At 43.0% G+C, this 22835-nt stretch overlaps 1 protein-coding gene across 1 annotated transcript in view; it reads right to left on the bottom strand.

Moving 5' to 3' along the window:
- ppp2r5b (protein phosphatase 2, regulatory subunit B', beta) overlaps window positions 1-21480 on the bottom strand; it is a 40227-nt gene extending 18747 nt beyond the window's left edge. Inside the window, exons 1-3 of the mRNA XM_036548202.1 lie at window positions 20113-21480; window positions 1287-1483; window positions 568-669 (exon numbers count right to left, since the gene is read on the bottom strand). Coding sequence (XP_036404095.1) covers window positions 568-669; window positions 1287-1483; window positions 20113-20302 — 489 coding nt within the window. The 5' untranslated portion in view covers window positions 20303-21480. The remainder of the gene's footprint in view (window positions 1-567; window positions 670-1286; window positions 1484-20112) is intronic.
- Window positions 21481-22835: the final 1355 nt, after the last annotated feature.

Genomic DNA, 22835 nt, shown 5'->3' with positions numbered 1-22835 from the left:
CTGCCCTGCTCCCCGCCCGGTTCTCCACCAGCCTGATTGCTTATCGCATTCACCTGCCCACCTGCACACCTGCTTCCCATCCCCTTGTCAGCCCTGCCCTATATCTGCCCTGCATGCCTCTGTATTGTTGCTAGTTCGTAGCAGTGTCTTCTGACTGTTTCGTCCCCGCTGGTTTTCCGTCTGTTTGCTGTTTCCCGTTTTCAACCTGCCTGTTTTTTGATCTGTTTATTGCCTTCCGCTCTGTATTGTTCGCCCGATCTCTCTGCCTGCCCGTTGTTCGACCCTGCCTGTTCCGACTTTCCCGTACCTGGATTTTCCCTTGGACTGCCTCTCTGGTTTAGACCCTGCCTGTGAACTGTTTAACGATCTGCTTTGCAATTTCATTAAATCTGCCCGAAAACCGACGCACTTGCGGTCTGCGATTGAGTCCTTGCCTGAGCCCCTGACAAAGGGACAAACATAAAAAAATGTAAAATTAAAAGGCACTATATTAGCAACATGTCAGCATCTAGTGAGTGATAGGGACAGGTGTCAGGTATTATGCGTTTGAGTGACAGCTGTCATTACCTGGAGGTGTGGCCAGGAGGCCTCCAGTGTGGGCTCATCCTCCTCAGGGTCAAACTCGGGGTTCTCACTTGGTGGGAGCGTGCGGAAGATGTTCACTGAGATCTGTGGAGGGGGGAGGTGGCTCAGCAGAGCACCCTGAACACACACTCATAGGTGGAGCTGGTCTTTTCAAGCAGCAATGTCCAGACACCCTCCTTTTCCTCTCTGTTGATCCATGTCTCTGCCTCTCCCTTTCTGCTTCCCTCTCTTGCCCCCCCCCCCCGCTCCCCTCAAATTCAAAGCATGACCACAGACAAACAGTCATTTTCACTGAATTAGGACAAAACTATTCTTAATCTCCTAAAAACGCCTGCTTTCTAAAATAGGAAAAATGGATATAGAAGATAGATATAGATGTAAAATTTAAATACAAAAGTGAAATGTTTAAAGTTGCTGGGCAGATGCTTCCTGCACACTGTCTCCACTTCCCTTTCTCTCCCTCCCTTTTTCTCTCTGGTTTTTTGCCCTCCCTCATCTTCTCTCCTTATGTTTCCCTGCTTCTTTTGCCCTCGCTCTCTTCCTCTGTCCTCTTCCCCTCTATCCTGTTTTTCTCTTCCTGGGTCCCTTTCTCTATCCCTCCCTATTTACACTATTCCTACATCCCTTCTTCCTGCTATTTCCATCCTTCCCTCCTCTCTCTTTCTGCCCCTCTACCTCTCCCTCCCTCTTCCCTTTCTCACCATTTTGATGGCCTCGGGGTATAGTGGTTCAATGAGGACGCCCCGGCTGGCGGCCATGCCCTCCACCAGCTCGGTGAGCGCCGCCCTCTTGATCTCCTTGCCCTTAAGGTCGGCAACACAGTCTAGGAAGTCGAAGACCACGCAGCACTGCTGAAGCTTCTTGCAGAAGAGGTCGTGCAGCTCCGCCACGGGTGCATCTGTGAGGAGGCAGACAAGGTCAGACATGGGACATGTGTAACCCAGGGTTTGGCTCAGATTCGGTCGAATACCTCATCTTTTATACTTGGGTCCCACGTTCATGTGCTAGATAAATCTGCCTGACGTTGACCTGGGCCTCTACTTTCCCAAAGCCAGTGGAATTGCATGTTAACCACTGTCCATCCTAGTGAATTGTGTTATGGAAAAGAAACATTAAAAAAGTCTAGTGTGGTCACATTTCACAATTAACATTAGATAACTGCACCTGTTAACAATATGTGCCTGAAACAACTAGCTAGCTAGCAGACACAAATTCTGTCAGTGGCTTCATGTCAGTAAAGTCACCTGTTTACCCCCCACTCACTGGGGCAGACAGGCCGGGTAGATCAGGCAGTGACACCGACTCTAAGTAAAAACCAAATGGAACCAGTGCAGGCTCTCCTGTTTAAAGCCAGACACTCCCTCACTTATGTCTCAGCAAAAGCCACACCATCCATCTCATCGGGGTGACAATTGTACAGCCACTTTTTAAATTAAACAATTCAATAACATTGACATTAATTATTAATTCAATATCAATTAACATTTTGAGTAGGGCTGGCAAGTACTATGAAATAAATAAATAAATAAATAGGTAAATAAATAAATAAATAAATATACTATGTTATGTTTTCCCCTGAGTTGGTGGTGGTTTGGGTCTGTGAAAAAATTTCTGTTGGCTAAGTGGTCTACTACCCAAAAAAGTCTGAGAACCACTGATTTAGGCAGTGACAGGCCCATTACAATTAGCAATAACAGCCGCCATGCAGTGTTTTCCCTAGCACTTTACAGGCGTGGCGCACCGCTGTCCCTGGACCATTCACAGCTACCTATTGCATTCGAGTGCTAGGAAAGAAAGATTCCTTTCACAATGTGAAACACAACACAGACATTGGAACTCCTGTGAAATCAGAAGTATTCGCTTGATACCCCTCTGCTGGAGAAGCGGATTAACAAACAAATCTAAAACAAAACCTATCATGATAAATCCAATAAATCCACCAAAAAAGACATGGCTACTGGAGGAACCCACTTCCACAGTGCCAGTTTACCCAATAGTGATGTCCTCTAAGCCTTTAAAGAAAGACTAAAGTTCAACTTCATTATATAATCTTATAATGACTCAATGTAATGTCAGTCAGGTTAGACAGGATAGACAAGGGCTGAGAATCATAGAGAGGGACATATCCCCCCTCACATTTTCATTTTAACTGGCTATATAGGTCAGAGAATAAACTAATGGTAAAAGGTTTTGGTTCTCTTATTTCTGTTCCTGTTTTATTACTGTTTCTATAAATAATATTGAACTTTAATTACTCTGAAGAGGAATGCATTGCCATTCTTAATATGCTCATTGTTGTTAGTGTGAAATGTAAGTTCCAATTCTTATGCATTCTTACCTTGACTACATTAACTCATTTCATCTGATCATTTCTCCTGGCTGTGGTATGTGTGATCTGTATTTAAGGCCAAAATGAGAATCAGTTGACCAATGACCATTGCTAGCATTCCCCTGTTACAACCGAGGAAACAAGTGCATTGCACAGACTAACATAAGCGTAACGTCAAGCAAAGCAAAAATGTGATGTTATGTAATGATTGGCCATTTCATTGTGGTACTTTTTAAATGTGTCTCCATGACTCACCTCAATGAGGTCTCTGGCTCCAGGAGCAAGTTTCCCACTGACCTGTAACAATAGTCTGGGCCAATCACTGTGCCCCTCACTACCACAGACAACCAAGGAGTGCCCTCCTCTACCATTTTCCTTGCAGTTCATGCAGAATGACAACCAAGGAGTGCCCTCCTCTACCATTTTCCTTGCAGTTCATGCAGAATGTCACCAATGGTTAGATTTGACAGTTTAGACCCCACATACTGGAGGCAGCAATGTCCAGGCACTCACCCCACAGTGCCCTCACCCTCCTTTTCCTCTGTTGATCCATGTCTCTGCCTCTCCACTTGCCCCCACCCCCCCCCCCCCCCCCCCCACTGCCCCGCTCCCCTCAAATTCAAAGCATGACCACAGACATACAGTCAATACAGTGATACAGTCAAAATGGAAATGTTTCTGTGAAGAACTTCTGTGCTTCTGAGCACAACAGCAGTGCCACACTGAAGATCTAAACTTCAAACTTCAGACAGAAATTGAGAAAGTACTTGGGCAGCTAGCTAACATGTCATTGCTGAATAGACAACTAGCAATTTTATTAGATGATAAGTGACATAACCAACACTGTACAAACAAATACTAAATATAGACACCAGCATATCACATCTTAGCTTTAGCATCTTAGCTCTGACTGAATGTGTTCTTATTCATGACAGAGGGGATGGCAGAGTAATGCCCAGGGGATGGGTAGAGCCAATGGCTGTAGGTTTTATTTAGGAGAAATACTCACTAGCACACCCCCAGCAGAGGGGGCGGGGACTTTTTTATCACCATGACAACAGCATCTGGCACAACAATGGAAATTTACTATCCTGTTGGCGAGCCAGCCAGGAGGAGCTGGTACGAGAGAAACTCACCGACACATCTACGAAGTGGGACAATTCAGCAGAAGAATCGTGGAGATTTTTCCGGTTGAACTTTCAAGTCGAAGATCGGCAAGACTGCGGGTCCGCAAACATGGCAAAGACCTTAACTCGGTAAGAAACGTACAACTCCTCTTGAAGAACCTAGCTATTTTATAAGTAAACAAACCAGTAAATATACGTATATGTAACTGACAGTGAAATTTTGGTTAACACTGTTGATAAGAGCTCTAAAAAGATAGGCCGAGGTACCGAAGTCTAGGCTAGGGAAAGCCTAAGTTTATAGTCAGCTCACGTCGTGCTATCTAGCCGGTAAATGTTTAGTTATGTTTTCCGATTAGATCAGAGGTTGACGGAGTGTGAACTATAGTAACGTAGTCATCTCACATCGTGCCGGTTATCAGACTTCTAATCGGAGGTTGATGGAGAGACTAGTGTAAGCAAGGGGGTTGCTAACTAAGTTTATAGTCAGCTCACGTCGTGCTATCTAGCCGGTAGATATTTAGTTATATTTTCCGATTAGATCAGAAGTTGACGGAGTTTGTACTATATTAACGTGGTCATCTCACATCGTGCCGGTTATCAGACATAATCGGAGGTTGATGGAGAGACTCGTGTAAGCAACTGCGGGTTGCTGGGCACCTTCCTATGGTTAGAAAAGGTTTTTGGTGTATGCTCTGGAACAGAATTCAGTTGTGTATACTTATTCTTCGCTGTGAGAGAGTTGGAGAATTCACTTTTTAAGTGTGAGAGAATTAAAAACTGGTACTTTTCTTGATTGTGAGAGAGTTAAGAAGTAGTGCATTATACTGGTATTGTAAGTTGTTAATTGAGATTCGGATAGTCAGCTCACGTCGTGCTATCTAGCCGGTAAATATTTAGTTATATTTTCCGATTAGATCAGAGGTTGACGGAGTGTGCACTATAGTAACGTGGTCATCTCACATCGTGCCGGTTATCAGACTTCTAATCGGAGGTTGATGGAGAGACCAGTGTAAGCAAGGGGGTTGCTAACTAAGTTTATAGTCAGCTCACGTCGTGCTATCTAGCCGGTAGATATTTAGTTATATTTTCCGATTAGATCAGAAGTTGACGGAGTTTGTACTATATTAACGTGGTCATCTCACATCGTGCCGGTTATCAGACATAATCGGAGGTTGATGGAGAGACTCGTGTAAGCAACTGCGGGTTGCTGGGCACCTTCCTATGGTTAGAAAAGGTTTTTGGTGTATGCTCTGGAACAGAATTCAGTTGTGTATACTTATTCTTCGCTGTGAGAGAGTTGGAGAATTCACTTTTTAAGTGTGAGAGAATTAAAAACTGGTACTTTTCTTGATTGTGAGAGAGTTAAGAAGTAGTGCATTATACTGGTATTGTAAGTTGTTAATTGAGATTCGGATAGTCAGCTCACGTCGTGCTATCTAGCCGGTAAATATTTAGTTATATTTTCCGATTAGATCAGAGGTTGACGGAGTGTGCACTATAGTAACGTGGTCATCTCACATCGTGCAGGTTATTAGACATAATCGGAGGTTGATGGAGAGACTCGTGTAAGCAACTGCGGGTTGCTGGGCACCTTCCTATGGTTAAGAAAGGTTTTTGGTATAGTCAGCTCACGTCGTGCTATCTAGCCGGTAAATATTTAGTTATATTTTCCGATTAGATCAGAGGTTGACGGAGTTTGTACCATAGTAATATAGTCATCTCACATCGTGCCGGTTATCAGACATAATCGGAGGTTGATGGAGAGACTCGTGTAAGCAACTGCAGGTTGCTGGGCACCTTCCTATGGTTAGAAAAGGTTTTTGGTGTATGCTCTGGAACAGAATTCAGTTGTGTATACTTATTCTTCGCTGTGAGAGAGTTGGAGAATTCACTTTTTAAGTGTGAGAGAATTAAAAACTGGTACTTTTCTTGATTGTGAGAGAGTTAAGAAGTAGTGCATTATACTGGTATTGTAAGTTGTTAATTGAGATTCGGATAGTCAGCTCACGTCGTGCTATCTAGCCGGTAAATGTTTAGTTATATTTTCCGATTAGATCAGAGGTTGACGGAGTGTGTACTATACAAACGTCGTCATCTCACATCGTGCCGGTTATCAGACTTGTGATCGGAGGTTGATGGAGAGACTATGAGCAAATATATAGTCAGCTCACGTCGTGCTATCTAGTCGTTAAAACATTTAGTTGTGACAGGCTACTGACACGCTTATATTTTTCGATTAGATCAGAGGTTGACGGAGTGTGTACTAGTAATATAGTCATCTCACATCGTGCCGGTTATCAGACTAATCGGAGGTTGATGGAGAGACTAGTATAAGCAACTGGGTTGCTGGACACCTTCCTATGGTTAGGAAAGGCTGTTGGTTAATTATTATATATAATTATTAAGTATAATTATTCTTCGCTGCGCGGGTTGAAGAATTAAATTTTTAAGTAAGAGAACTAAAATTGGTACTTTTCTTGATTGTGAGAAAGTTAAGAATTAGTGCATCATACTAGTATTGTAAGTTGTTAAGCGAGCTTTGTTTTTCCGACTGTAAGTCTGGAAATAAGTAAATAAGTAACGTTAGAAAAATTGGTTTTGAGGTTAATGCCCGAAGTAGTGTGGTTGTGTTGCGAGGTGACATTCCAACTGTGAAAGATCCGGAAAACGGAGTTATTTTTTTAACAGTAAAAGCATACTTAAGAATTTGTACTTTTCTTAAAAGCTATATGCTTAAAGAATTTGTATTTTGTTTTAAGTCGCTGGAATTGTAAGCACTTTAGCCTTCCAACTTTGGTTTGGAATGATATCAAGTAGCCTATTTGTTTTCGTTTTTTTGTTTCTTTAATACCGTAAAACTGTAAGCGTAGCCTTCCGACCGAGGTTCGGAAAGAATTAGCATTTTAAACGGTAAAGTGATAAGCCTTCCGACTAAGATCCGGAAAGAGTCAATTTTTCTAACTGGCAAGCCAAGGTTTAATTTTCTGTTTTGTGCAGCTAAGCAGAAAAAACACGTGATTTCTTTTCTTTAACTAAAGTGTTAAGATAAACGCAGTACCTTATTAAGAGGAAATCAAGAGTAGACAAAGGAAATAGTCTATATCACGGAATGATTTTGTATTTTTAAAGTGTATTCATATCCACTTATCTCAAAGTATTTCTGGTTGTGGGTGTACTCTGTATTTTGAAAAATAGCCTACATTTTTGACTAGGCTGCGCATTTGACGATAAAAATTGTCTGTAGTCTTTTCCTCGTTAAGACAAAAGTATAATAATTCCAGTTTCCTGTTGCTAACTCTGTTCTGTAGAGTGCACAACATTTGCATTGAAGTAAAGATAGTCGTGAGTATTCACACCTAGAATAAACAGTCTTAACAGCTCCATTAACACCTGCTCTGTCTGCTTTGTATCTGAGGGAATCTATTGTTATGGCTGCTGAGTTGCCGTCGGCTGCGCAGATCCGTGTTCATGGGGCTGGGCCATTGAAACCTACGACAGAACGTCACGGAACAGCTCCTCCAAGCACAACCATCGATCAGATGATGGACAGCCTAAATTCATACTTGGAAAAACGGCTTGGATTAAGGAAATGCAATGACGACATCCAACAGAAATACAACATTAAACCCTCCGAGGACACACTCTGGACCTTGCCGGACATCAAAAAGGCCTGGGGAAAGACACAGCGCATGTTCGCAAGCAGCAGATGAGACGGATGGTCTGTTATTTTGTGCAAGCAAATTCAACAACATCTAGAAAAGTGTGAGATTGATAGACTGAAACGTGAAATCACTGCAGAAAATGCAAAAGTTAAAGCATTAGCTTCTCAATTACAGGAAGAGAAAAAGGAAAAAGAGAGACTATTAGCTGAAAATCAAAAATGGCTAGACTTAATCTCCAAACAGCTACAACCAAAAGACTGTGAGGAAGCAGCAGTCTCTCCCAATACACATGAAGGAGACACTAAAGACTGTAAGAAAGCCAGTGTGTCCAGTCCCTCCACAATGATGATGCCTGCAGAGGTTGATGAAGATTACCACAGGTGTGAAGAGATTGTCAGTACTCTGGAAATTGATCAGCATATCAAAGAAACCCCACTGCACAACCCTGACCTGGTCCTCTTCACAGATGGGTCATCAACTGTGGAAAAAGGAATAAGGAATGCTGGATGGGCTGTGACATCAGACACAGAAGTTTTGGCAAAAGGATCAATGCCTCCAGGTACATCGGCAGTAAAGAATGAACAACTGGTGAAAGAACTACTAGAAGCTCTTCAGCTACCAAAAGAAGTCACTGTAAAGGTAAAAGCGCACACAAAAGATGCAACAAATGAAGCCAAAGGCAATGCCCTAGCAGACGCTGCTGCTAAACAAGCCGCAAAGGAGGGGGGGAGCACACACAGTGGCACTGAGACCACTGGAAAAAGATCAATCAATCTCTGACATCAAACAGATGCAAAGTGAAGAGTCCAGAGAAGAAATATGGGCTTGATTGCTCTTGCGTCTTGCTCGATTGTTCTTGCTCGATTGCTTTAGCTTGGACGAGTTCCTGCTGTGTTTGTGCTGTGTTTGTTGGTGTTGTGTTTGTGGAGTGGTTTCTGTGCTATTACATTCAATCGGATAAAAATAAAAATTGGTGCTATTTACCTAGCTATTACATAAGGTAGGTCTGATCTGCTCTTAAAGTTGAATCTTTTGTTGCCATTAGGGGACAGAGAGGGAATTTTCCACTTTTTTTCCTCCGTCACAGCTAATTTGGCTCTAGCCGACAAGAGGTTTTTTGTGGTTTTTCACCCTCTCAGGAGCAAATCTCTAAATAATTAAGCAGCACACTTTAGCTAGCTATTCGGGTAGTTTAGCTAACTAGCCGGTTCACTTTTTTTACCTTTTTCTACTAGTTTTCAGCGTCAGATTTTAGGATATTCTGATTCTGGTTGTGTAAGCGCGTCTGCTGAACTGTAAACATAGTTTTATTGTATTAGGCTAAGTGGCATTTCTTGCGCTTGATTTCTGCCTTTTGACTGTTCTGAGCCACCTCGGTGCTTTTAGCACTTTTTTCTTGATCTCGAGGCCCAACTAGCTGGACTCCACAGTAATCCTGAATTGTTAGAGTTCCAGGAACTGATTAGTACGCCCTATAGAGAGATAGTGTGCTCACCCAAGCCGGGTAGGGGGGAAGATACAGACCAGATAGGGCGAGAGAGCTGGGTTACAGTAGGACGTAAGCGTAGAAAGGGGCACGAAATTCCAAGAGGGGCAGTATCTCCAGAGATCGCGGTGACCAACCGTTTCGCGCCACTGCAGGACGAGTTGACCCACGATCCTGAGAGTGGGAGGACTGAAGAGCCCCAGGGCACCCAGGTGGCCTCATCCTCCAAGAAAAGGGAGTTGGTGATAGTGGGGGATTCAGTCATTAGAGGGGTAGATAGCATAGTGTGTTCGCGCGACAAGGAGTCTCGCATGGTCTGTTGCCTGCCTGGTGCCCAGGTTGGAGACCTCCTGGAGAGCGCGGACAAGCTCCTGGCCAGAGTGGGGGAGGATCCGGTGGTCATGGTCCATGTTGGAACCAATGACATAGGAAAGGGTAGGTTCGGGGTTCTGCAAGAAAAATTTATTGAGCTAGCAGGGAAGATTAGGAGCAGAACCTCCACGGTAGTCTTCTCTGGAATTCTACCAGTACTACGTGCAAGCAAGGGGAAGCAAGCCTTTATATGGAGGTTTAACACGTGGTTACAAACCTGGTGTAGGAAAGAGGGGTACAGGTTTATGGGGCACTGGGACTCCTTTTGGAACAGGGGTGACCTGTACAAGCGGGACGGGTTGCACCTGAACCGGAGGGGTACAGCTGCACTGGGCCAGCGTATGCTTAGGGTAGCAGAGGGTTATTTAAACTAGGGTCTGGGGGGGCAGGGAGTCTATACAGTCAGATGGGTAGGGATAGACAGACTGCCGGAATAGAAAAGACCATGACTAAATATCTTATTAGTAGAGAGGAAACGATGCTTGTAAATCAGTCAGAGCAGTCTCTCTTTGATAACATTAAACTAGCATGTCAGGAGGGTGAGACAATAGTAATGGGGGACTTCAATTACCCTTCAATTAATTGGGAAGCTGTGTCAGGTCAAGGTAAATGTGAGGAAGAGTTTTTGGATGTTGTAAATGACTGTTTTTTGATACAGTCTGTTACTCAACCCACGAGAGAGAACACAATCCTAGATCTGATTCTGTGTAATAATCCTGATAGAATCGGCAGTATTGAGGTAGGGGAACCACTCAGTACAAGTGACCATAGTTCAATTACATTTGAAGTTTTTTGGCAAGTTAAGTCTGCATTCTCCAATGCTAGAGTATTCAACTTTAGGCAAGCTGACTTTCTTAAGATGCATGATTATACAAGGAATATAAACTGGGTACCTCTTCTAGGTGGTAAAACTGTCAAAGAAATGTGGTGCATATTTAAAACGATTATTCTGGATGTACAGCATAAATTCATTCCGCAAGTGAGAAAAGGAAAACTGAAAAAGAAGCATCCACAGTGGACAGAATAAGTCACTACGGAACAGTTTGAAACAAAAAAGGAAATTATTTAGAAAATACAAGTTGGAGAGCTCAGATAGTAATAAGATTGAATACAGTAATATGCGAGCTCAAGTTAAGAAAAAAATAAGGGAAGCCAAAAGGTGTTATGAAAGACAAATTGCACTAGATGCAAAGAGCAACTCTAAACGTTTTTTTCAATATTATGGTCAAAAAAGGATGGTTAAGGATGAAATAAGAGGTATAAAAAATAAGGATGGGGTTATGGTTTACGATAACAAAGCTATTGCTGATACACTAAACAGTTACTTTGTGGAGAGTGTCACTAGTGAAGTGTTTTTGCATATGCCTTCAGGTGCAGTCAGTTCTCAGAGACTTATAGAGGAAATTGATTTAAATGATGCAGAAGTACTAGATAAACTTCAAAAACTTAAAACAAATAAGGCAGCAGGCCCTGATGGAATATATCCAAGAGTTCTCAGAGAACTAGCAGAGGTGGTTTACAAGACTCTGACAGTTATTTTTAAGCAATCCCTTAAAACTGGAGAAATACCAGATGACTGGAAACATGGCAGTGTAGTACCTATCTACAAGAAAGGAGACCAGACTGAACCAGGAAATTATAGGCCTGTCATCTTAACTTGTATCGCATGCAAAATACTGGAATCCATCATTAGGGATAATTTGAAATTATTCCTGGAACGAAATGGTGTTCTAAATGATAGCCAACACGGTTTTCGCAGAGGGATGTCGTGCTTAACAAACCTCCTGGACTTCTTTGAGGAAGCTACAGCATGTCTGGACTCAAACCAGGCTTATGATATTATCTATTCAGACTTTCAAAAGGCATTTGACTAAGTTCCACACGAGAGACTCATACTGAAAATGACATCTGCGGGAATTACAGGAGCTATCACCGAGTGGGTTCGAAGTTGGCTGTCTAATAGAAAGCAGACTGTAACTGTGGGAGGAATTGTATCAGAGCAGGGTCCTGTACGAAGTGGAGTCCCGCAGGGATCGGTGTTGGGGCCTTTGCTATTTCTTATATACATAAATGATACTATAATACTATAATACTATAATAGATTCTTTAGGGTGAGTTCAGTCTGTAAAACAAGAGGACATAAATGGAAACTAGTTAAGAGTAAGTTCCGCACTGATGTAAGGAAATATTATTTTACACAAAGAGTTATCAATACATGGAATAGGTTGCCAGGTCATGTAGTTGAGGCAGAGACCCTTGCTGTGTTCAAGTCTAGACTTGATGCAGTTTTGGATACTCTTTAATTAAGAAATGGCAAGCTTAGTTGGGCTGAATGGCCTGTTCTCGTCATCATATGTTCTTATGTTCTTATGGACATGGATGGACAATGGAGCAAAACTGCACCATGACAACATCTGGCGATATGGTACAAGAACAGTGGCGCCTGAATGCCTTCTGCCCTATTTAGCAACACAAATTCACTCACTGGGTCATGTGGGTGAGGACAAAATGACCCACAGATTCAGTCAAGTGTGGTGGAACACCAAGTTCAGAACGCAAGCCCGACATGTGATCAGAAGCTGCGTCACATGTGAAAAGAACAATCCTGGAACCAGAATTAAGACCCCTGCTGGGGGAACACCAGCCCCACCGGGTCCATTCCGGCACCTTCAGATGGACTACATAACCTTGCCTAAGTGTGGGAGGTTTCAGGATGTACTTGTAGATAAATTCTCCAGATGGGTGGAAGCATTCCCAACTAAACATGGAACGGCAGCCCACACAGCCAAAACACTGGTGAAGGACATCATTCCTCGATGGGGCCTGCCAGAATGCATAGACTCAGACCAAGGAACACATTTCACAATGTGTCGCATGATAAATACAAGAAATTACATTGTCCTTACAGACCACAAGCTTCAGGTCGAACAGAGAGAATGAATCGTGTCATCACAGAACATCTGTCCAAGCTCCACGAGGAAGGAATCCCTTGGCCTAAAGCTCTACCCATTGTGCTCTGCAGCATCCAAGCAACACAACAAGGAAACTGGACTAAACCTTTTGAAGTCATCACAGGCCGGCCCATGCCCCAACCCGGAACAATGGATCTGCGCAAAGCCGACGTGCATTTAACATTAATCTGACAGCCTGATCCGGTACTGCGAAAAGTCTCGCACACAAACCTCAGAATGTAGCATTAGAACCCTAGTAGGAACGTCCGTACCAGGTTCTTTTAGTAACCAATGCAGCAGTTAAGATACCATGTCAGCCATTGCAAGTTAGCAAATCCACCTAGAGATGAGGGATAGAATGGCGGTAGTATTTATCAGAGTCCAGACATGGCGGGACTAGAGTTGTCTAGGCTCTAGCTTGTCGTCTGAGGATGAAGAGGTCATCATACCACCACTGATAAATACTGTAGCGTCCCGCCGAAACTACACAGGGACAGTTTAGGCATTTTTTAGGAATAACAATCAATTTTATTTTAGTGTTTATGTACTTTGGCAAGATGCGTTCCCACCTTCTCTCTGGTGTCATTGCAGGTGTTCCAGTGAAGAGCAGGATTTCAAACAGCTGAGAGAGAAGGGTGCCCTGGCTGTCATCTGACACCTGCACTGGACTGTACCTGACACATGGCTGTATCCGACACCTGCGCTGGATTGTACCTGACACCTGGCTGACATTTGCTGAAAAACCACGGGACACGGGACACATCTGCATCAACCAAGCCCACAATATCACAGACTGCTTCAGGAGACCTCATTCACCAGCACAATCCAGCAGCATGTGTGGAATGCGATCATCCACCATGCCAGCAATGTCATGTCTCTGTACATCTTTCAATGTATCCGTGTATCATCATAAAATGATATTCTTTTATTTTATACTGTAAGCAGAGGTGCCTGTGCTCAGTATTAGACTGTGTACATGATTAATATCAACATGTTACGCTTTCTTTTCTTTTTTTTTCTTCCCCTCCTTCCGTTCCTATATTTTCTTACAACTGTTTCTTTATTTTTGCGATCATATTTTTTTATGATCAAAGGGGGGAATGTAAGATTATAGTGCTTCTAACTTCTGACCAGACGTGGTTCAGAATCAGAGAACTGTTAACCTGATGGCCTTATTACCATAGTTACAAAGGAAGCTCCACACCTCTTGGTGCCACGTTACAGTTGGAGCCAAGCAGCATCAAGTCTAGCATACAACCGGGAGTGGGCAATTGGCAACCATCACCACACAAAGGGGCGGTCAGCATCAAAGGATCCCGCTTTGCATTGGGAACATAGGTTGATGTTGCAACAGTGTAAAACCTATTGTTTGTTGCCATTTGTTTCATGGTATAAAAGGCAGATCAGAGTTAAAGCTTCGCAGGCAGAGTTGCTGCCGGATTCACCGGATCACCAAATAAAGCTTTTTCTCCAAGCGCGCTTTTGGTTCGGTTTGTTTACTTTTAAAATTAGAACAAAATCCAACACCTGTAAAACAACATACTGATAATAAAAAGAGTTCAGCTCTGGATGTGATCTGTGTGAAGCCAGGAGAAGGTGCTGACCTGCTCCAAATGCATCATTCTCAAAGGGGGCACAAGGCCCTAATATCATTTACTTTCATTCTTTGACTGCAGCTGACACAGAGCGGCATACTGTAGCTGATCCTGTTGTGGTCCTGTTGAGGTCAAAATATGAACTATTAGGAACTGCTGCAAGAACTGTGGAATGCCACACTGTATAAAACAATAAGCAAAAGATATACTTTCCTGTTGCTACACAAATAAATCTTATCCTCCTTGTGCAACCTAGTTGGCTTTCACACACACACACACACACACACACACACACACACACATACATACATACATACACACACACACACACACAGCAGCAGAGGGACAGAAGGTTAAATATAACCTATTTTAATAGAGAGTAATTGTATGGAGAAGCAGTGCATTTGGATGAAGGAACAAAGCAAAAGAATGATGGCAACGCAAGAGAGGAGTGTAGAGATGGAGAGAGAGAGAGAGGGTGAGAGCAAAAGAGCATGACACAGCTATCAAGGACAGGAAAAAGAACTCCAGAGGGAAGGAGGAGAGATAAGGAGAAAGGGATGGAGGGATGTGGATGGGAGAGAGGTATTGCATACCTTTCTGAGCATAATGGCACAGAAGATAAATTGAGTTTCAGAGAAAAACAAAGACAGAGCAGGGAATGATGGTGTGTGGGTAGGGGTGTGATTGGGCAGGGGTCTGGTGGGTGGAAGCAGTGGGTCTTCTTCCATCTCAGAATTCGACATTTAATAGGGTGTCAACTGTAGCAAGGGCTTCTTAGATGCTTAAGTGTGGTCACTGAATTAAACACACTGCAACATCCTTGACTCACTGCTACTGCTAAATATAGGGCTGCCAGAGAGAGAGGGAGAGAGGGTGAGGGCAAGAGAGAGGGAGACAGTGCAAGAGAGAGAGGGAGAGAAAGAGGAGGCGAGCAACCGGGGAGAGGGGAGGGGAGGCCAAGAGATGTCATCATCTCCCTCTCTCTTGGTCTCCTCCTCTCTGTTTCCCTCTCTGCCTCCCTCTCTTATTCTCCCTTGATGGGTGAGTCCAGCACCATCCTTTAAATAACAGTCATTCTGTTTGGGTAGTAATCAGCTGCTCTGTTTGTGGCCTCACATCCATGCCCTTCTTGTGTAACGGCCCACAAAATGACAGAGTGGAACAAAACAGCAACACCGAACGGACTCTAAAATGAAAACTGAAACGATGCAGCTGCTTCACAGGTTAACAGACAGTAGGCAGTAGTGCTTCTCTCTGAAAGAAAAACAAGACCAATATTAACCCTTCCGCGCGTATGGTCATACTGGAGTGATTAGCTCTTTTGTGCGTACGGTCAAACCAGTGTGATTACAACACTAGATTGGAAAAATTCTAGCTAACGTTAGCTTTGAGGAAACAATGACTTAATGTTACAAAGTATAGCAAATGCGGCAGTGAAAACTGTGAGAAGCTTAATAAAGCTTATGAAAATGTAATGAACCATGTAATGTAACATGCATGCTACATAGCATAAAATAAGTCACGTCTGAAAGGGTTAAAGATCGATATGGAAGAAGCATATTGAAGATATTTTATCAGTGTGCAGGCTTTAGGTCCCCTTGGCAGCAAAAAAACGATTCCACTTTCCCTCACTGATTCAAAGGCATTAGTTTGAAGTCATTGATTTTTGGTGAATCATCAAGTATCATAATTGTCTCTCTCTTACTCTGTCTCTCATCGTGAGGCACTGCATGATGGAGCTTGTCATTTCCTCCTCTCTTTCCTTTCACTGTCTCCACCATACACTCCTCCCCTTTCCTCTCACTACCCTCTGCCATTTTCTCTCCCTGCTTTTTGTCCTCTCTCTCCCTCTTTTCTCGTTTTCTCTCTGCCTCTCTGTCTTTCTTTCTCTCCCTCTCTCTATTGATTTGGGAGAGGACAGTGGAGTCACAGGAAGACTAGGACCAGGTTCACCACTGTAACATTACACCCCACCTCTGCAACTGCTCCCCTCCTCACACATGCTAACACTAATGCACATGTTAATTAGACCTTAAACACACACAACCACATACACACACATGCACAAACATACAGATATGCACACACATTCACACATACATATACACACACAAACCCACATACACACACACACCCAAATATGCACACACACATACATATGCACACATGCACATGCATAAACATATGTGCACACATACATTACCACTGGTTTACATTCTAATCTGACCATACACATGCAAACTCCATGTTGTACACATGGAAGCGAGACTAGTAATGGCCATGTGCACTCAGCCACACACAGATTCACCACACAAAAAAACAGCCATATGTGTGACTGGTTAAAAAACATACAATAACCACAAAACACATGTGCATACAAACTCACATACATTCCCAGACACATACTGAGACACATGAGGAAACACCACTCAGATATCCAGCACAAAGTGTTCATTCATGTTTGTTCACACATACAAAACATGATCTGCATTCTATAAGACCTCAAGGCCCATTTCAATACAGAGACTACAGTTCTAAAGAATAGACTTGTGATTCCATGAAAGAAAGATATATCAAACAGTGAAATGCCAATGGAAGAGTGAGAGCTCTGTGGTTCTGTTAGTTTTGGTTGAAGAGTCTGGCTTTGGGCAAATGGTTATTTAGGGACAGTCATACAAGCACACTCACGAGGTGCTCTTAAAGGAGATCCCGTGTTACAGTTAGAATAGAGCACTACACACAGACTCTGTCACACCACCTCTCCACACTCACATACAATCACTCACACACTCTCTCACACCACCACAACACACTCACACACTCACTCATACTCTCAGATTAAAATTCAGACAAGCTTTATTGGCATGGCCACATGGATGTACAGTATTTCCTAAGCATTATTTACATAAAATAAAAAAAAAACACATACAGACAACCATACAAATACACCCCCCCCCCCCCCCCCCCCATACACACACACACACACACACTGTCATCTGCCAGACGGCCAGTAACTGGGCAGATGATTCCTGCCCATTGTCATTCAAGCTGTGGCACTCAGATATTTGGAATTTATTACAGCATAAGGGAAAGTGCATTTCTGTTCCTACCTCACCTGTCTCACAGTGACCACATAGCCTTTCTGTTTTTGGTAGCCATGACTGCTGCTAGGGTAGCTAGGGTATGATCGTGAACCAGGATCTGTCTCTGCTTTGTATCTATGACAGTGAAGAGATACTCTGCTAGTGTGTAATACCTGTTTAGGGTCCAACAGCAATTACGTTTATTTTGTGTTTTGGTTTCATTATCCCAATGTTCCAGATATCATATTTTTGCTTGTTTTATAATTTGGGTTACTCTAATTTGTGGTTGGTTTGCAGTGCTGTTCTGAAACTTGTGTGTATTAGTTGTTCCTGTGTTAGTTTGTTTCAGAGCCAGCTGACAAAATATCTCTTACACCAGCACATAATCACACACACACACACACACACACACACACACACACTCACATCACCAAAAAACACTCACACACAAGTACTTACACTCTCTCTCACACCAGCAAGTCCTCAGTCACACACACACTCTCTCCAAAAACATGGACACATGCACATGCATGCACATGGACAAATATGTATGTGTGAAGGCTCACTTTGTCCCTGCTGGTGCTGTGCATAGGCTGGTTTCTGTGTCTGGTTTGTATTTTACAATAAATTATTGGTTTCTTTTAACCTGTTGCTTTTAACCTATTTATGAAATAAGTGTTGGCCAGCTTCTCTACAGTATGCACACACACACACACACCCACTCACACTCACACACACACACACACACACACACACACATACTCTTTCCCACACATACACATGCAAACACCCAAATACTCTGGTTCATATTGCACGCACATAGATGAATACACACACAGATATGTATGTATACACAAACACACACTTATACATGCTCACAGTTTCTCTGGAGCCTCAGACGTGGGCTGTTATTCCATGAACTCTATTTCCCAGTAAATATTCAATCAAGCAAAACACTGAGGTCCAAACACCGATTCCAACAGATTATCAACTATGAGAAGCAGAGGAGCATGGGGCTGAGGGTGGCTTCTGCACATAGCCATCACCATGCCAAACAGAGAACCTGAACCTCAACACAGGTCAAAAACTGCCTTTCTCCATTTAAATGCTGTCTGTATTAATATGAAATCTTCCATTTTAACATGAACACTGCAAGCTGCTGAGGAGACAGGCATCTGCATAGCTAATGAAGCTAATACAGTAATCTAATTCAAAAGTGCTAGAACAGTAATCTAATTCTAACATGCTGATACAGTAATCTGATTCAAATGTGTCCACATCAAGTAGAAGTTGTTCTTAAGCCTGCATAACACTGATGTAGCCAGGAACTACAGATTCTAATGTGAACCAGGGCCAGAGTCTATTCTAATGTGAACCAGGGCCAGAGTCTATTCTAATGTGAACCAGGGCCAGAGTCTATTCTGATGTGAAACAGGGCCAGATTCTATTCTAATGTGAACCAAGGCCAGAGTCTATTCTAATGTGAAACAGTGTGAGTTTAGAGTAATGTGAATCAGGCAATATTTATTCTAGTAAGCAGGGCCAGATTTCAACACAACTCATTCCCTCAGGAAAAACAATACTGAACACAGACTCACCCTGCAGGTCAGATGAGCCTGGCACTCACACCAATGGGTGAGAAAGTAGAGCAGCTAAGGAAGAAAGAACCATACAAGAACAAACAACTCTGGTCCTCAAGGGTCAGAAAGGTTACACAAGGTTAGCACTACCCTTAGGCCTGGGGTGCATTCAAGCACCACGACCCATTGGGACCAGGATGGCACTAGCCACTCAGGAGCCAAAAAAGATGACACCATTGTGTACTCATGGGTAAAATCATGCAACAGAAGGCCCTGGGCCAAAATTAACTGAAATCATGGTAAAATCACTGTGTATAGCCTGCTACTGGACCACTGACCATAGTACTTTACCCCAAAACATCAGTAAAATTCCCAAGCCATAAACTAATCACCACAGCGGACACATGCAGAGCTGTTTGTAGCTCTGGATGTGTGTGTCTGCAAAACAAATGAATTATAGTCCTCAGCAACCACCCTCCTCACCTGGACATTAGTCAAACTAAAGCGCGTACTCTTGTCCAGCCTAGAAATGGCCAGCGCAGAGCAGTAGTGGCAGCCATCTTTGATACCTTTAGTACACCTTGTCTGTAGACTGAATACCCATCATCCTCAGGGCCCTCTTTCCCAAAACTAAAATGTGGCACTACCAAAGCATGTTGACACTAAATGCTGAAATTCAGACCTTGCGCTGACCAGCATCCATTTACATTTACATTTATTCATTTGGTAGACGCTTTTATCCAAAGCAACTTTGGATAAAAGCATCCAGGTGTGAACAAAACTTTTCACTTTTCTCTGTGGGTGCTTTTTCAGTTAAAGGCACAGACCAGAATCAGTATGTTTCGGTCACAATCATCAGCTCCTGACTGGGGCCTCCTGAGCCTGCTCCAGCTGATGTTCTGTTGCAGTCCTGATAGTGTATACATGGGCCGTGGATCCATTTCTCTGCTAAACACAAAGGTCAAGAACATGGATTCGCCAGTGTATGCAGAGGACCGCAGCACTGTGTGCAGACCATACTGCCATCCTTTTACAAACATCAGCACTACTGCTGTAGCATCAGATACAATCGCACAGGTACTCATGGCTAGATTACTTTACAACCAAGCATATAACAGGATACTTCCACTCAATCTATTTTCTGCTTAAAAACAAAGAATTGCAGAATTGGGTATGATAGAAAAGACGTTAAAATGTAGTAGCCACTCTAATATTAGCCTACTTGTAAAAAAAAATATATATATATATAGCCTACCAACAAACCAGCCGCTTCTAAACCAACACTCTTATGGCGTAATGCGGACAGTAATACTAACAAGATGCTCGGCAGCGTACATACCTTTGAGCGGAGGCAGCGCCGTCAACTCGACCTGAGAGCTCTGATAACGGAACTGTGAGGAGCTGTGTGAGCGGCGCTGCCGGGCTCGGCGCATCGACCGCCGGGGAAAACCGTCCACCTTTTCTGCACTAGGCACCGCGAAACTGGTGGTTGGTGACGAGGGGCTGGACGGTAGCTTCGTGGTCTCCATCGCTACAGTTGTGGTGGTATTTAGATGAGGGGTGTTCCGTGGAGGGTGGAAGCAAGAGCTGGATGAGATTGATTTTTATTTAGGTAATTTATTGTCGATTGGCCAAAATGGATAATCTCTGAATGGTTTGCTGTAATCAGTACGAATATTTGGATCAGAATTTAGAATGAAGAAACCGGTCGTTTGTGTGTGTGTAACAGAGAGAGAGAGAGAGGGAGGCAGAGACAGGTAGAGAAGGTTAAAGAACTAGAGAGCAATGAAGATAATGTCAACCGCGATTCGACCTGTGTGTACGTTTCAATAAGCCAGAAAGACTGGGCTTGTTTCAAAATGACAACATCCCACATGTATAGTCAAAAGTTTATAGATGTAAATCTCTGTATTTCGATGTCTTTGTGTGAAAACAATGATAAAGGATTTGCCGTATTGGCGTCATCAGTCAGTCACCCGGCCTAAATCGGTTTTAATTTATATATTTCTGACATAAATAAACAGATCCTTGCACGTGTTGATGGAGCAGTTAATTAATGGCGAACATCTATTACTCTGTGAAATTCCACGTTACAGAGTCAATGTAATCCCATAAAAAATCTTCACCTTTATCCTCTGCTCCTCAGTTCTCCTCTGTAGCGTTCCACACTTCCGTTTAATATTATAGTAGCCTATAATAACATCCGCTAACTAGGCTGTTTCAACGTGACCAGTAATCCACACAGGGCGGGGATGGCGGATTCAAACGTGCCGACATGTGCGAATCTTCAAAGCGGCACTGTCACCCTGCATGCCCGGTTTCTGGTTCCTCCCAGACAGAAACCTCGCAGTGACTTGGAACAGACTGATAGGAACGCTCCCGTCCTTTCTCTCGTTTTCCCCTTGCTTCTAGCTTACGATTCCGTCTCTGCCCGTTGCGCTCAGGTGGTGCAAGGAAATTCCCAATGGATAACGCTCGCTGCGTTTTTATTTCTTTCTTTTTATTTTCCGGTATGTTCGCTTATTTATTTTCATATGTTCCTTAACCTCATCTGGACGGGAACACTTGTCTTCCCCTCCGCGGTCCCCAGTTCTCCAGTTCACTGCTCGTATGATGATTCTGTCTTCCTTTCTTCCCGCCCCCTTCCCTTCTTCAGCCCTTTCCTCCTCCCGGAGTGACAGTCTCCCGTTAAGCGCTGTCTCAGGTTTCTCATTCGGTCGCAAACACCGACAACACCATTGCTCCCGTGACTCGCTTGTTGTTCCTCTGTTCTCGCGTTTATTCACTTTAACGACAGTTCTCCCTGCAGCGATTCTATATAATAATTGATTTTGACGCATCTGCGGGGGGCTGTAATGTAGGGAGGACAAAAAATGACATAAGCATAAATAAATGCAGAAATAAATACATTTTGTTAATGAGTCTATTTCTGTATTTTTACATTTATTTATTTCTGTTTTTGTACATTTCTACATTCATTTATTTCTGTTTTTCTACATTTATTTATTTCTGTATTTCTACATTTCCACATGTATTTATTTCTGTATTTCTGTGTCCGTATGTTAATTGAGTGGGTGGTCCTATACCTCAGTCTAAAGGCGGATTAGTTATGGCGGTGCGATTGGATCTACTGCTACTACCTTGATTTGACTGGTGTTATACACGTGATGTCACAGTACGCGGAGTCACTGCGGGTTCAACCGACTGAGTGGCAGACAGATTTACCGAGTGGCAGCGTTACCGTTCAGCTTGAATGGGAAAGAGCTGTTGTGCGATTGACTGTACAAATAGATTCAACAAGAAATCGGAACTATCTTTTTACAGACTGCCGAAAGCTTAAGAAAAGTGAAGCAAATGGATCGCTGCAATTCGCAGAAACAACTGGTATCCAGGCACCAAAACGTGTAGCTTACAGTTTTCCAAATAAATGTTGTAATAAAATAAAAATATTACACACCACATACAACCAGAATATCCATTGGTGTCCTAATCACTTTAATTTCGCCAACAAATCCTGCCTTGAAGTAGGCTAGCCTACGACCAAGCGTCAAGGCTTTACGGACATTCTAAAACGCTTACGTGAAACGGCTTAACGTGGCTTAATGTTCCAAAACAGCGATCAATGATCACCAAATTCTCTCGGACATCTCTTGTCATGAACACTTCCTCCTGTCAAAAATTCAAAACCAAAATCCTAGGAGTATGGTCGTTATCTCACGTTAAGCGTTTTCCTCTCCATTGAAGCCCATTATAAGGAAAAAGCTTAACGTGGCTTGATGTCCCAAAACAGCGATCAGTGATCACCAAATTTGGTCACCAAAGTCGGCCTAACGTTCATATTCCTTGGATTTTAGTTTTGCTTTTTGATAAGAGATGGTGTTTATGACATGTGAGATGTCACAAATTTGGTGATCATTGGACGCTATTTTGGAACATTATGGTATGGACGTTATCTTACATTAAGCGTTTTCGTCTCCATTGACGCCTATTATAAGGAAGGCTTAAACGTGGCTTAATATTTAAAATAGCGTCCAATGATCACCAAATTTGTCTGGTTCGCCC

Source organism: Megalops cyprinoides, chromosome 16, assembly GCF_013368585.1.
Source record: "Megalops cyprinoides isolate fMegCyp1 chromosome 16, fMegCyp1.pri, whole genome shotgun sequence".
NCBI classification, from domain to species: Eukaryota; Metazoa; Chordata; class Actinopteri; order Elopiformes; family Megalopidae; genus Megalops; species Megalops cyprinoides.
This window is presented reverse-complemented; position numbering and strand designations above follow the sequence as displayed.